This window comes from Gossypium hirsutum, chromosome A07, assembly GCF_007990345.1.
Source record: "Gossypium hirsutum isolate 1008001.06 chromosome A07, Gossypium_hirsutum_v2.1, whole genome shotgun sequence".
Classification (NCBI taxonomy): domain Eukaryota; kingdom Viridiplantae; phylum Streptophyta; class Magnoliopsida; order Malvales; family Malvaceae; genus Gossypium; species Gossypium hirsutum.
The window spans coordinates 35151741-35167890 of record NC_053430.1 but is presented as its reverse complement, the minus strand read 5'-3'; the positions used below and the strand labels follow the sequence as shown (position 1 = coordinate 35167890).

Genomic DNA, 16150 nt, shown 5'->3' with positions numbered 1-16150 from the left:
GTGAATAATTGTAGATTGATATTATGATATGATATTATGATATGAGATATTTGTGATGACTATTGTGAATTGTGTTGTGTTGTGGGCATGATGTACATGTAAAATGACAGTGATAATGATATACTAATAATGCAAATATGTAGTGAAAGCAAGTGGAATTTTGGTAAGATATATGTGTTGAATTCTGGAATGTGATATTATTATGACAAGAAATATGTGAGAATACTTGCATGTGATATATGATGTATTGATTTTAATGCACTCATATATGGTTGGACAGGTGATGGCTCAATGAGCATTATTATGGCACTTAAAGAGTAATTAAATGTGAATCTGATTAGCATGCATTGTGTACAAATTGTGATATGAATTGATGAATATAAATAGAGATGATTTGCATTAAATCAGTAATTAAAAATGTGTAATTGTGGATATTTTGGCCTTGTGATCTCTTTAAACCGTTGGCTATAGTTGGCATAACTCACTTATATATATTGTGTTTTTGAGCATTAAGGCCTTGAGATAGGTTGGAGAGATAAGGGAATGTGAGTTAAGCTCCATTCAATGGGACATGTTTGATGTAATAGGAGAGTGTTAGCTTTATGCTACACTTTTGGGATATGTTCGACTCTACGAGCAATTTGGTGTGCTAGAGATCCGTATATCCGATGTGTGGTGATAGAGCCCACTTTTATGTTTCATAACCTCAAGTGCCAAATTATCGTTTAAATGTGATCTTATGTATTGTGATAATACGATGCGAGATGGATGCATAAACATGTAATTAATATGCTAAATGAGTTGATTTAAGTTTCATGAAAATGTTAGTATGTTCTCATGGTAAATTGTGTATGTAATTGTAGTTTGGGTCGTTATCATTTTACTTGTTAATACATGTGAATATATAAGTTAGACTTGTGAGTCATTAAAGCATGTATATGTTGTTTAGTCTTGATGAATTATTGTTAAATGAATTACATATATAAATGAGTTGAGTGTAATTGCATGTAGGAGTATATGTTAGTTTTATGATTTAATGAAGCGTGAATATGTTATTGTGACTTGGTTAGAATATTCCTGTGAATGTGTTATAACATGCTCTTATTTAACCTTTAATGTTGTGTATACATTGTGGTTACTCTTTGACATTTGCTGAGCTTGTTTAAGCTCACCCACTCTCTCTAACCATTGTAGATATTTAGCGTTTATGGTGTGAGTGATGTGGGGATACCAAGGAAGTTATCCAAGTTAGGGTTTAGTATTTGCATAGATGGTATTAATATTATTCTTTGAACTATGGGTATAAGGCAGTGTGGTTAGACTTTGATCAATTATTATTGTGGTCCTCATGATATTTTATGGGTTTAGTTATCTAGCACTTTTGATGGATTCTATAATTATTTCATTGATATTGTTTTGGTTTAAATATTTGCTATGTTGAAGTGCCATGAACTGCATATATGGTCAACTAACATTGAATAATGTGGTAGAACTGTTGCATGAATTTTGTCTTAATGTTTTGATTACTTTCATAGCTTACTTTCTCTTAAGATTTACAGATATTGTTCTTGTTATATCATTTGCTTACTCAGACAAGTTTTCGATGATTGAACCGTTATTGTAGTTGTTTTGGTGATTACTTAATAAGGTAAAAGTTGCATGTTGAGTAGTGAGTTTTTGAATGGATTATATGTCTTAAACTGCTGAATTTTTGTGGTTTAAAGAAGAGGTATCGATATTCGTGTTTTGAAATGATACCTCCATGATTTTTGAAAGTGCTAACATAATTTGGTATCGATACCATATCACAAGAATCGATACTTGGGGTAGAATAATCGATACTTTATGAAAGGTACCGATAAATTCTGATATTTTGATTTTAAGAGAGAAACAGATGCTTTTTTGGTATCAATTCTCCAAGCAATATCGATATCATTTGAAAGAAATATCGATACCTTTGATTTAGTATCGATACCTATATGAATAATTCTGAATCTTTGTTTGGTGGCCTAAAAGCATGTTTAATTCTCGTTTTAATTTTGTTTGATGAATGTTGAACATGTTTTAATGATGACTGGAACATGTATGACTTGTTATTATTCAAAAACTAAATCGGAAGATGTGTGCTTAATAACGAGACAATTTGTAATGCTTATGATGTGTGATGGTAGTGTGACATCTTGATATTCGGGCTCGGCGACTGAGCAGGATATAAGGAGTTACACACCAAACTATCCTTTTTTTCAACTCCTTCCCCCAATAGAAGAGCCACAACGATTGGGATCCTACTATCTTTTTCAACTGCCCGAAGCCCTTAACTTTCAAAAAACCAGATCGAAATGGGATTAGAGACAATTTGGGGTCAAACTATCAGTACCCACAACCAAATCAGTAAGGAGAAAAACTTCCAAAGAAACATTGTAGCTATTCAAGAACCAAAATGAATTAGATTTGTCTAGATATTCATGGGATATGATGATATAAACAAAATGGTCATCAATTAAGCTAAACAACACTAACTCCATGCCAACATTATTAAGTTGCATAAAACAAAATCAAAAGAAAAACAAGAGGAATATCCAGATAATCCAAACAATCCATTGAACCCATCATTTTTGGGAACAAAGAAAGCGATTCCTCCAAAGGGGTAGACAAATGCCGATAAGTGAAATTTTGGGTTGGGTCTGTGATTAGCAAGATCCCAAATTTGAAATCAGACTGGATATTGTAGCAAAAGATTTTTTTTTTGTTCCTAAACGATTGAGATGGTGCAATTGGCCAGATACGACGAAGAAAAGCTCTCAATCGTTCTTGTCACCAAAACTATTCTTTATGAAGCTTACCCCATCGCCATCGCCACAATCCATAACCTCATGCTGCTGTTGAACCACTCTAGAATTTCTCTCTTCTTCTTCTCATCATTTTCTTCTTTTCTCTTCTTGTTTTTTTCTTTTACTATCCAGCCCAACCAGAGTTTTAAATTGGGGTCATTCACACAGTGGCATAACAGGTCAGCTTTCTGTGAAGTTTGTAACAGAAAATGGTTAGTATGAATGATTTGCTAGTTTTTGAAAGTTGAGTGATTGAATTGAAAATTGAATGATTTTTTGTCATTGATGTTAAAGTTAAGTGTCTGTTGGTGTATTTTTACCCTTTTTTTTATTATAGAGGAATATATTCAATTGATGGAACCAACTGAAGGGAATATTTCAAATTTGGGTATTAATATCTTATATAAGTACTCTTATAAATAAAACTTGTTAAAGAGAAATATAATGAAGAGATGGAAAGGGGAAACGAAACAATTTGTGTGATAGTGAGGTACAAGGTTCATAGCTTCATGCTTTGTGGTTGGTCCTTTCATCCCCTTACCATTGGTTCTGGTATTAGGTACAAGCTACTCGTTGTCCCCAATTGATGATCACAAAGTTTTTATTTTATTTTCTTATCAATTATTCAAAATGTTATATGTTATTATTTGTTGAAATATATTATATAGTAGATGTTGATTATGAAAATACAAAAGATTTTCTTGTACCATATTGTGAGGTAAGTTATCATTTGAGAGAATAGAACTAGACACTAGCACCAAATACAACTCACAAACTTTTGAATTTGAGATATTCAAAACTTCGAAATGTGGATGAGAAATGTTTGTTGTTCTAAAAAAAGATTTCTCATAGTAACACCACCACCTCAATATAGTATAAAAAAAGTAAGGTTGGATCGTACTATCATGTTGTATACTTCATAACTTTATTTGTAGGAGAAATTGGGATGATTTATACTTTAAAAGGTATATAGAAGAAGAAAATCTTGATAATGTTAATGACACAAATTCCAATTCCCATGAGGAAGAAATTGAGGACCAATGAGTAATGATGTAACACCCCTAACCTATATCCGTCGCCAGAACAGGGTTACAGAATATTATCGAAGTTTACAGAATAATTATAGATAATTCATGTTAAATACTGTTCATTTCCGAAACTAGCCATATCGTCCCTTGAATGGATCTTTGAGGCCCATTATAAATGTTGGAATCATGTTGGGACTAAATCGAGAACACAGGAAATTTTTCGTAAAATTTCACAATTTCTCCCATATACAGGGGTCACACGCCCGTGTGGATAGGCCATGTAGCTCAAACGATCAAATGACACACCCGTGTCCTAGGTTGTGTGGTGTATGAAATAGGTCACACGGCCGTGTCCCCAACCGTGTAACTCTCTAACTTGCAAAACATTAAGGTGCAGGTTTCACGGCCAAGACACACACCCTTATTTTAGGCCGTGTAGCACACACAGCTGAGACACTCGCCCGTGTCTCTACCGTGTGCCAAATTATGAGCATTCTATTTCTAAATTTTAGGATGCAGGGGACACACGGCCAAACCACATACCCATGTGCCAGGCTGTGTGTCACACACGGTCAAGACACACGCCCGTGTGTCTACCTATGTGGACAAAATAAAGTCATTTTCTAGCCTTATTTCTCACTCAAACCTTGCCATCAACCTGCTAAATCACTTACACACATATATCAGCCAATTCAAGTATGGTAACCAAGCTAATTTTATTATCTAACATGATATATTATTGCATGCATTCATGCTTTTAATCTTACCTTTTATAAGCATACTCGTTTAACCTATCTCAATCAATCAATAATAAACACTTATGTTATCATCATGAAATAATCATAATAGGTCGATGGATAATGTGAGTGATCTTCACCAAGCTTCCATCCAACGAGCTTCTGTTTTACTATAAAATAGGGAAATAAAACTAAGTAAGCATATAATAATTAGTAAGTTTGTATAACGTGGTACTTAACTTACCATTCATTCTATTTTAAGATAAAAATGTAAGGCACATTCAATGAATTTGATCTCAAACCCTATACATATCCTCATTGCCCTTGTTAGTCATACATTCGCAATATCATCAAGAAACATATATGGGCTTTACAACAATCAGGTTTCTAGGCATATATGCTTTCCACATCACATATTCATTTAACATGTATAAATTATATCTTTATATTACAAGTATATTTTCATAATAATTCATCTCGAGTTCTGATTATTTCATATCATATATTTTCATAATAATTCATCTCGAGTTCTGATTATTTCATATCAGAACTTTACTCATATCATTCAAAATATCAATGTCACACAAGTAGTATACTCAAGGTGTACAAATCTATAATCACGGATGAACATATTCATCAAATAAATCTCATGTACAAATATCATTATCTCATATTTCCATAATTATCATTTATCATCATTTTCATTTATTTCAGACAGATATGTGTAATAACTCATTTTTTATTCATGTCTTCTCATGTCAGTATTTTTCCCATTGACTTTATCTGAAATATCGATGGATACACAGGTAGTACACTCGAGGTGTACAAATTAGGATTCATCAATTCGTATTCAAGGTTACCGATAGGGCACATAACTAGGGAGCACACTCTTGAGCCACATATTAGGATTCTCAGATGAACCATGTAACAGGGCACTTATTCGGGCCAAACAGGAAACTCATAAGAGTTTTACTTAGGAAGCTCGTAGAGCTTATCAGATATCTTCAAAGAGATAATATTAAGGAGCATCGAATAAGGTAACAGGGAGTTCAATCGAGCCATGTCATGAACCTCATAAGAACCTATATTAGGACGCTCACGTAGAGCTCTGTTTGTGTCTGCATTATATGCTAGATCACAACTGATCGAATCATGTAACAAGACGCTCATAAAGAGCTGCGGTAGTGCGCAACACATGCTAAACCACTACCAATCAGGATGCTTGGAGGAACTATACATCAGGATGCTCAAGAGGGCTTTTATTAAGTTACTCGTCCGAGATAAATCCCATCCGCGACATATGCAGGACCTTAATATTAATACAGGAAAATACTGTATCCATCGACTTTCAATTATTCAAACGAGATTTAATATTTTTCAAGCATGTGATTACTTCCTACATTTACAATATTCATATAATTTAAATAAACACATTCCACATTCATTTCAAGCATAAAAGTAACATTTTTATCATTTATCATTTATTGAGCATTATCATTTATTTCAGGCATTATCACTTATCGGGCTTTGTTGGATATGTTTTCAATGTTATATATATATGATATTTATAAAATTCACAACCACAACATTTAATTCAAGCATATAAATATACACAATTTAGTTACACGAACTTACCTAGCCAAATGTTCGTGTACGTAAAATCTACTAATTCGACATTTTTCTCTTTTCCTCGTTCTAACTCCAAATTTGGTCTATCTAGATCTATACGAGTAAATTTAACATCAATTTAAAACAATTTAAACTCAATTCAATCAAATTCACATCTTAAGGAAAAATCACCATTTTTCCCTTAAACTTTTAATTAATGATGATTTCGTCCTCAGGCTCGGAAACTAAAATTCATGCAATTTAATCCTTGTTCCATGTCTAGCCAATTTTCACATGTAACATTTACAACAAATGTATTTCATAAAATTTAGAATTTTTCTATGAATATTACAACTTTTCAATTTAGTCCCTAAATCATATTTTCATCAAAATTCATTTTGTAAAAGTTGTTTATCTATCAACAACCTTTCATATTCTACCATAAATTTCAAAATTTCAGCATATTCATCCATGACAAAATTTTCATACTTTGATAACTTTACAAATTGATCCCTAAAATAGCTAGATTATGTTATCCTGATCTAAAAAATATAAAAAATACTAAAAACAGGACTTGAATACTTACCTAATTAGTCAAGAAAGCTTTCTTTCTCTTTCCTAGGGTTTCCATGCATTTTAGGGAAGAAGATGACATAAAATGATGATATTTTTTTATTTAATTAATTTATCACCTTTTATTTTTCATCTTTCCAATTTCATCCTTTTCTTTATTTTATTTTCCATGGATGAATTATCATCCTTAACAACTAAGAATTTTTAATGGTCTAATTACCATATAAGGACCTCCATTTTAAAGTTCTACAGCTATTTAATCCTTTTAGTTATTAGAGCTCAACTTTTGCACTTTGTGCAATTTGGTCCTTTATCAAACTAAACATGTAATCAATAAAATTTCTATACGAAATTTTCACACAATATTATTATCATACTGTAGATCCTAAAATAGTATTAAAATAATTTTTCTTTCCGGACTTAGATCTGTGGTCCCGAAACTACTGTTCTGATTTTATCAAAAATGAGCTATTATAAATGATAAGGAGTGCATGTAAAATGTTAGAGAGAGAATAACTCAACAAATATGAAATGTCAGAGCAATTAGATAAAATTGCACATGATGTTGATTTTTATTGTTATTTTTATTAGTAATTGTATTGTCGATTATTTTCTTGAATTAACATATTGAATACAATGATTTAATTTTATTTTTTGTTACTTATTAAGATTTTTTTTTTCTTCAAGCATTATTGTTAACTTTTTATAATAATTAATACTTTAAAAAAGTTAAATTTTGTAACTTGTAATTGCAATTTTTACTATCAAACACAATGTGGAGAACAACCATGTAACTTATAAGAGGATGTAATTACTACTATAATATTTACATTTTCATCCGTTTACTCTATAGTTTCTAAATATACCCTAAAATTTTTTTAGATTTTCACTGTTTCACTCTATTTCTGTCACGAAAATACTGTTTTCGGCAATGCTCAAGACAGCACTCTTGAGAAGATTCTAAGGTTATAACTAAGATTACAACGTTGACATAAATTTTAGGTTTTTTTTGGCGATAAAATCCTAACTAAATTAAGCAACTAAAGCTAACATTCTCCTACCCTACCATTCCAACAATTTCATAAGAGCTACTCTAAATCTAACATACGATCACTAAATAGGTCCCAATTAAACGCTACTATGTACTGTTTTGCCTAGTTTACCGATACCTTAATAGTTTCCACTATGCTCTAAAATACTCCTTGAAATATTAAAAAAAAATTATTCTACCGTATACGCCAAGTTACCATACCAAAAAAACGTTTGCCAAGGAACCCTATCCTCGGTGACCATCTAAAATTTCCCAGATTTTAGATTTAATTGCATCTGATTGCTAAAATGTGAAGAACCCTGTTCAGAATTAGGTTCATATTTTACAATACCAACAGAAAACAATAAATTTCACCAACCATAAAGAGTAATGATTTTCATGCCGTAAGCATGCAAAATACTGAAGTCCTTCCACACGCATTAACCAATTCAGGGTCAAAATATACGTTTCTCCAACTTTGGCAGTGAACTTTCAAGAAAAAAGCAAAACCATCGTGGAAAATGCAATTTGTCAGTATGAATAAGATGTTGGTGGAGATATTTCAATGTATACTCATCCGTGCTTTAAACTGACACCACACGGACAGTTGCACATCGAAAATGACAGACAACAGAGTCATCCAAGAATTTTTGTAAATAACGAGGAAAAGCTCAAGATTATATATATATGAGCCTTTTCTTAATTATATTTTTTATGCAAAATACTCTAATAGAGTAGAGAGAAATGGAAGGAGATAAAGGAGCAGTGTGTGTGACTGGAGGTACTGGGTTCGTAGCTTCATGGCTCATCAAGAGCCTTCTTCAGGAGGGTTATGCTGTTCGTACCACTGTTAGGGCCGATTCAGGTAACACGACTTAATTTACTCAAAATAACAAGGAACACTTTTTCTTTTGAACCATCACAATTTATAAGCAAATCCATTTAAATATGCAAATTTCAAAACATTAATACTTTGAGCAAATGTACATGATTTACCCCCACTTTCCTGTTGGAGCTTTGCAGAAAAAAATGAATCCGCACACCCCTCTTTTCTCGTCTTTTGATGGTTTCTAACAACTGAATGTTTAGTTGTCTTTCTAAAGAGTGGAGCACTAGGCATCTTGAAGGCATGCTTGAAGTCGAAAACAGTGAAGAGAGTTGTGTATACTTCAAGTGCGTCCACTGTTATGTTCAACGGGCAGGATGTGGAGGTGGTGGATGAGAGTTTTTGGACTGATGTGGACATCATTAGGGAAAATTTAAGCCCATTCATGCGTTCTTACATGATTTCCAAGACATTGACAGAAAGGGCGGCCCTTGAATTTGGTACACAACATGGATTGGATGTGGTGACGGTGATTCCTAGTTTGGTTGTTGGTCCTTTCATATGCCCCAAATTCCCTGGCTCAGTGCGCTTGTCATTGGCTCTGGTCCTAGGTACAAGCTTGCTAGTTCTCCCATCCCTATATAGACTTTTTAATTTGCTTCAAAGATTTCAACTGCAGCAATAACCTCATTTCTTGTTTAACTATCATTCTGAAGTCATTACTTTGATGATAATGATTGAAAATACACAGTTTTTTACTGAGAAAGTGCAGTGCACTAAGACGAGGAAGCTGAATAATGTGTACAGGGAACCAATCTGAATATAGTCTCCTTCTGAATGCATTGATGGTGCTTGTTGATGACTTGGCAAGGGCACATATATTCCTGCTTGAATATCCAGATGCAAAAGGAAGATACAATTGTTCTTCCGACACCATAAGCCTTGAGAAGTTGTCTGAATTTCTTGGTGGCAAGTACCCAGAGTTCCCAATTCCATCACCAGAGTGAGTGCATCTGCATCTTTCTCCCAACTTCCATTATAAAACAATAAAAACCATGGAGTGACAGCAGAGTCATCCTCCAACTTCTTGTTGTGATTGCAGATCCTTGGGAGAAATCAAAGGTATGAAATGGCCCGGTGTGTCATCAAAGAAACTGTTGGACACAGGTTTCGAATTTAATTGTGGGGTGGAGGAAATGTTTGATGGAGCCATTCAGTGCTGCAAGGAAAGAGGATATCTCTAGTTACCCAAATTTGCCATCTCTACTATCCAAATAATGCAGGGAGCAAGGGCCTGGAAGAAGATTGGATCGAATCAGTTGAAAGAGGAATAAATTAGTTCCCTTGTCTCGATGATGCAATGTTATAATAATGTAATTTTAATTTTAAAAAAAAAACATATCAATGTATGTTGTTTTTAATGTCTCCAAACTAGTTTTTGTGAGGACAGGAACTGCACTATGTATGGTTTCCTTTTATATAGAAATTGATGTTTCCGTCGCAGTACTCAACTGTGATCCCTTATCCTCACTACCTTCTATTGTTGCTTCTTTTGTTCCTGTTTGTTTCTCTAGAATTTCAAATTTTATTCGATTTTCTTACTTATGCATATTGTCAATTTTACTTTTTCGGCTGAGCAAAAGGAAGAAAAACACCTCTTTACAAAATTAGAATATATTAAGTCCTTGTTTGGCAGTTGGCTGATAGTTGGTCGGTGTAAAATGAAAAATAACTACATTACATATTTTATATTAAGTATTTATTTGCTTATAATACTTTAGTCTTTATTGGGTAGAATTATGGAAATAAAATATTATTTCCAAAGAATTAAAACATCTATTATGGAAAATTAATTAGTGAATATTTTTGAAAATTTCTTACTTTTTTACAAATATTAACATTGTAGAAATTGATAAATATTACTAGTGTATCAATACAATTGTAAACTATATTTTTAGTGATAATTATGTTATGTTCTTAGTATATAAATTAGTGATTATTATGTCACACTCTAAATAAATTTGTCAAGTAACATATTTCAATTAATATAAAGTTGTATAAGAAATTCTTTTACACAAGTAAAGAAAATCAATTAAGAGTACGTATATATTCAAAGATGAATGGGCTTGATTGAAAATTTCTCGCGGCAATGTTGATTTTTGTAGATTCACAATGATTTTTTCTTTTTGAGATTTACTTTGGACTTTGGAGGTAAGAGTGAAAATGAGATAATGGAGGTTACAGATATCTTGACATCCCTATTAGGTTTGAGCGCATGTGGCAAAATGAGTAATTTTTTAGTAAGCATGGTCAGGTATGTCATTCTATACATCTCATTCTCAATGTGGAACGCCCCAAAAAATTTGATAAATTATTTATGTAAATAATACACACATACATGTCTGTTTCAGTGGTTAAGTGTCTTAGGAAGTGTTTGACAGGTTTCAAGTTCAAGCCTTAGCTTTAGGTAAATTTTTAGTATTTTTATGAATAAAGCTTTAACTGGGTTCAGTTGGCTCTTAAGTAAAAGTTGGTTAAAATGTGTTAGAATGGACTTGCTGGTCTGGTGGTTAAGCAGAGTGTTGGTTGCTAGAGGTCCTGTGTTCGAGCTTGGGCAGGAGCTTTATTTTTATTATTCTTGCCATGTAGGAGTTTGAAGTATAGTCAAATGCTGATTGTTTGAGTTGTGGGGGGAGAGTAATGGATGGTTTTTAGGAGGAAAATAAGGGATTGGGGGAGGTGGTTACCGAATTTCTGATTACTCTGCGCTTTTTGGCAATTTTAAGCTAATCCTCTTCTCTTTTCCTCCCCTTGCTGTCGACTTTCCTCGAGTTTTTCTATTTTTCTTGTGTGCCGAAATTTATCTTCTTTCTCCTCTTTGGTTCCTCGTCCAATCGATTTTCTATCGTGCAGCAGTTGTTTCCCTTGATTCGGTAAGTGGTTCTTCTTGAGTTCTAGCTTTATTTTTGATTAAGCGATTAACGGAGGAATCGTTTCACTTACGTTTAGGTACTGCTCGAAGGCCTTAATCGGGTTCTCGTGTTACAGAAACGTTGGTTTTTGCTCGAGGGTAAGTTTGGTCGCCCGTTGGATGAGCACTCCATTTTGGGTTTAATTTGATTCGATTGTTTTAGATATAAACTGAGGAAAACGTTGTTTAATTATAGGTGATGGTGAACTCAGGATTGCGTAAGCAGCGGATACGAACCAGGTGTGTACCAGAAAACAAGAATCGGTGAAAGCCAAAAAATGATTCTATCGATGCCACACGGGCGTGTGGTCGCCCGTGTGGTAGGTCTTGTGACAGTACACAGGTGTGTGATTGATGAAACAGGTCGTGCGCACAAGACACGGGTGCTTGACACGGCCGTGTGATGGCCGGTTAGGCTGTGTGCGAGACACGGGCTCAACCAAATGGGTAATATGGGCCATACGAGCGTGTGGAATTTTTGGGATCACACGGCCAAGGCCAAATTAGCCTGTGTGGGCTATACGGACGTGTGGGCCCACACGGGCAGACCAAATGGGCGTGTGAGCCCATTTTTTTGGAAAATTCTGTAAGGTTGCACGGGTCACCCAAGTTGAATGTGACCTGTCATGGGGTCAGTAAGCATTACTTAGACCCCTGATTTCGTGATCTAGTTATATGATGTATGATTTAAGCATGTAGCATGTAAATCTGAATTGTTTGAGTAGTCTGATAAACTGCAGTTTAACATGCCATTTATGCATATTGCATTGCATCGGGGTTGGGTTGATGTTATATTGGAGGAAGTATTTTGAAAGGCTTTTAAGCCTGATATCTGGCAGCTCAGCTACGATTATCTGATTATGTATCGCACTTCGGTACAGCCTCGTGTGTAAAGATGGGTGGGTTGATTTTATCCCCACATAGTGTGTAGGGTTGGACGGAGATGGTGTGTAGAGGTTGGTTGGTAGGACTCTAATGATCTGTTCTACATCTATATCTTAGTGGGTTAAGGCCCAGACTGGTTTTGTAATGGGCTCTGACCGCAGACTATATTCTGATGTATGTTTGAATGCATGTTTTATCTGTGGGGATTACATACTGAGTTTGCAAAAACTCACACTTTTCTATTTTATTTGTTCAGGTAATCCCCCGTCAATAGACAGATCGAAGTAACGGAAGACTCAGCGATGGCCACACGATTTGTCCACTTGGACTATTTTCTGTTTACTTATGATTTAATTTATATTTGGGGAAATTTGATGTAATTAAGGCCTTTACGAAGTTTTTCTTAATTTGGAATTTTACGATGTTTTTACGGTTTTTACTACTAGTAGTAGGAAAACTCGAGTTTTCAAAAGAATCAAATGTTTTATGAAACCACCACGCATACGAAATGGTTTTAAAAGCTTCCGCAAAGTTTAACATTTTGAAAATGGTTAATAATTGAAAACAAATTACACGTTTTAGAAGATAGCATAAGATAATTAAAAGAGGTACCTACGGAGATATGGTCTTAATGTCAATGCGATTTCTAAAGTACTATCATGTGACATCACTAGATTTGACCATAACGTCTAGGCCAGGTTTGGGGTATTACATTTAGTGGTATCATAGTCAGGTTCCAAAACTCAGCAGTGGATTTGAGTTTTAAAGATTGGTTTTAAAGAAATGATTTATAAATAATTTGAAATATTTTTGGAATAAGTATGTGGCACATCGAGTCTCTGGCGCCGATCCTATAAGTTTTCTGAAACTCTATTTAGAATTGTCTGAAATTATGATTTGAATATTCTGAAACTACTTTAGGTAGTTTACCATACTGAAAACACTCTAAGAAGTGTAGATTAAAACCAATGGTGAGACTACGATTCGCGATAACAGACTCTAAACTACTGATACTATATTGCATAAAATATATGTTAATAAAATATCAGAACTGTTAACTAATGCATAAAACTGTTAATATAGATAAATTCTGAAATTTACAATGAGTGCATGAGGTATCCGCGGACGTGGTACTAAAGGTCGGGGTAGAGGCTATAGGGGGCTCGAGCTAAGTCCTCATCTTTAGGAAACATGTCGAATCTTGATACAAGCGAGACACCGGTTTCACCAGCTACAGAGAATGGGTTTCATGATCGCACAGCCGGGGACAACACACTGTCCCAAGCCATGCTACGAATTTTGGAGAAGGTCGTTGGGCCAAATACTGGATCTGAGGGCCGAGGTCGGTTATGGAACGACTCCGATCCAATGAGGCTGAGTAATTTCGGGGTGTCACTAGAGTAACCCTTAGTGTGGCCAAGAATTGGATGGAGGCCACAGAAATAATTATGGACGACTTGGACTTTACTGCTGAGCAAAAGCTTAAAGGGGCTGTTTCTCTGTTTCGTGACGAGACATACCAGTGGTGGCTGACTGTTAAGGAGGGCGCCGAGCCCGAACGGTTGACTTAGGAGTATTTTAAGATAGCATTTCAGAGTAAGTATGTGGGAGCCAGTTATATTGATGCAAGGAGATGTGAGTTCTTAAATCTCACCCAGGGTGACTGATCAGTAGCAGAATATGAGGCCGAATTTTTGAGACTAGGCCGAATATGAGAGATGTGTCCGATTTGAGGACGACCTTAGGGATAATCTGAGGGTGTTGATAGCTCCGTAGAGGAAGCATGAGGGAGTGTGAGTTTGTTGTTTTGGTTGAGAAGGCTAAGATTATTGAGGATGTTAAGCACGCGGAGCATCAAAATAGGGATCGCGAGAGGGGTAAGAACAAGAGGGATTCAGAGCCCTCGAGTTTTAGGATGAGGCCTAAGAAAAAGGCCAAATCTGATGGGCCAATGCGAGTTGGGCCTTCTGTTGCACCTACTGGGGTAGCGCCATGTGGGCACTATAGTAGACGCCATCTGGGTGATTGTTGTAGAACTATTGGGGCGTGCTTGAGATGTGGGTCGACTGAGCACCGTGTTCGGGATTGCCCGTTGAGAATTGATCAGGTGCAAGCTCTAGGTTCTGGTACTGTACAACCGCTGAAAGTAGTTCAGCAGCCATCTAGGGGCCGAGGTCAGGCCAGGGGTGTTAATGGTATGGGCTGAGGATAGAAAGCACCGGGTAGAGGTGTTGAATCGACTGAGGTGAGACAACTTACTTTGGTTTATGCTGCTCGTCGCCGTGAGGACTAAGATGCTCCAAACGTCATTACGGGTACATTTTTAATATTTAATGTATCTTATTTAGCATTGATAGACATAGGCTCTGCCCATTCATATGTAGCTAGTACTGTGTCTGAAACCTTGGGGATTCCAATCGAGGGTACTGATAGTAAGGTAACTATGTTAAGTCCTTTAGGGCAATCTATTCGGGTGAGTAAGCTGTATAAAGATGTTCCGCTAGAGGTCCAAAGGACAGTATTTCTAGCTGATCTAATGGAGCTTCTGTTTGGGGAGTTCGATCTAATTTTGAGAATGGACTGGCTGGTTAAACATCGGATAAGTCTAGATTGTACAACAAAAAGGGTTATCTTGTGGACCGAGGAGGACAGTGAGGTAATGGTAATTGGGGATCGACGAGACTACCTGACTAATGTGATCTCAGCTTTGGTAGCAGAAAAGTTGGTTCGGAGAGGATGTGAGGCATTCTTAGCTTACATTATGTTTCTGATTTTGGAAACTCTTTGGTTAAGAACATCAGAACTGTGAGAAATTTTCCAGATGTGTTTCCTGAGGAGCTACCGGGGTTACCTCCGAGCCGTGGGGTAGATTTTAGGATTGAGTTGTTTCCTGGCACATCTCAGGTGTCTATCACCCCTTACCAAATGGCATCGAAAGAGCTGACTGAACTTAAGGCTCAGATTCAAGAGTTGTTGGATCGTGGGTTCATTCGTTCTAGTGTGTCTTCATGGAGAGCACCTGTTCTTTTCATGAAAAGAAAGATGGGACAATGAGGATGTGTATCGACTACCGCCAGTTAAATAAGCTAACGATCAAGAATAAATACCCACTTCTGAGGATAGATGACTTATTTGATCAATTTAGAAGGGCCTCTGTGTTTTCTAAGATTGATCTGCATTCAAGCTATCATCAGTTGAGAGTTAAGGAGGCTGATGTGTATAAGATGGCATTTAGGACTCGATATGGACATTACGAGTTCCTAGTTATGCCCTTTGGTTTGACTAATGCACCGACGGCATTTATAGATTTAATGAACCGAGTATTTCAGCCCTACCTAGATCAGTTTTTAGTGGTGTTCATCGATGACATTTTAGTGTATTCTAAGATAGAGGATCAGTACGATGAGCATCTCAGAGTGGTTCTACAGATTCTTCATGAGAAACAGTTGTATGCGAAGTTCAGCAAGTGTGAGTTCTGGCTTCGAGAAGTGACATTTCTAGAACATGTAGTTTTTATTGAGGGGATACGAGTCAATCCTCGTAAGATTGAGGCTGTGTTGAGTTAGAAATAGTCAAAGAATGTGTCTAAAATCTGCAGCTTTCTGGTGCTGGCAGGATATTATTAACATTTCGTAGAAGGTTTATCTTTAATCGCAACCCC

General features: G+C 35.6%; 2 protein-coding genes across 3 annotated transcripts; both read left to right on the top strand.

The window, feature by feature from the left end:
- Positions 1–8292: 8292 nt before the first annotated feature.
- Positions 8293–10163, top strand: LOC107952904 (vestitone reductase). Of its 2 annotated transcripts, none has more exons than XM_016888109.2 (4): positions 8293–8672; positions 8897–9244; positions 9441–9636; positions 9736–10163. In XM_016888109.2, exons 1-4 carry the CDS (start codon positions 8552–8554, stop codon positions 9875–9877), a joined length of 807 nt encoding a protein of 268 aa, XP_016743598.1. In that variant the 5' UTR covers positions 8293–8551; the 3' UTR covers positions 9878–10163. The 2 variants fall into 2 exon arrangements, with proteins under 2 accessions (XP_016743598.1, XP_016743599.1); XM_016888110.2 differs by having other exon boundaries at positions 8307–8672; positions 8911–9244.
- A 4241-nt stretch (positions 10164–14404) lies between these two features.
- Positions 14405–15543, top strand: LOC107955806 (uncharacterized). Its single transcript, XM_016891603.1, has 3 exons — positions 14405–14684; positions 14838–15227; positions 15311–15543. The coding sequence occupies exons 1-3, from the start codon at positions 14405–14407 to the stop codon at positions 15541–15543; spliced, it is 903 nt and encodes a 300-aa protein (XP_016747092.1).
- The last annotated feature ends 607 nt before the right edge of the window (positions 15544–16150 follow it).

Coding starts and splice junctions, on each gene's coding strand:
- LOC107952904 (XM_016888109.2), top strand. CDS start 8,552: ATGGAAGGAGATAAAGGAGCAGTGTGTGTGACTGGAGGTACTGGGTTC. Junction 9,245..9,440: donor GTCATTGGCTCTGGTCCTAG/GTACAAGCTTGC, acceptor TAATGTGTACAG/GGAACCAATCTGAATATAGT. Junction 9,637..9,735: donor TTCCCAATTCCATCACCAGA/GTGAGTGCATCT, acceptor TTGTGATTGCAG/ATCCTTGGGAGAAATCAAAG.
- LOC107955806 (XM_016891603.1), top strand. CDS start 14,405: ATGAGGCCTAAGAAAAAGGCCAAATCTGATGGGCCAATGCGAGTTGGG. Junction 14,685..14,837: donor TCAGGCCAGGGGTGTTAATG/GTATGGGCTGAG, acceptor TATCTTATTTAG/CATTGATAGACATAGGCTCT. Junction 15,228..15,310: donor AAAGTTGGTTCGGAGAGGAT/GTGAGGCATTCT, acceptor GAAATTTTCCAG/ATGTGTTTCCTGAGGAGCTA.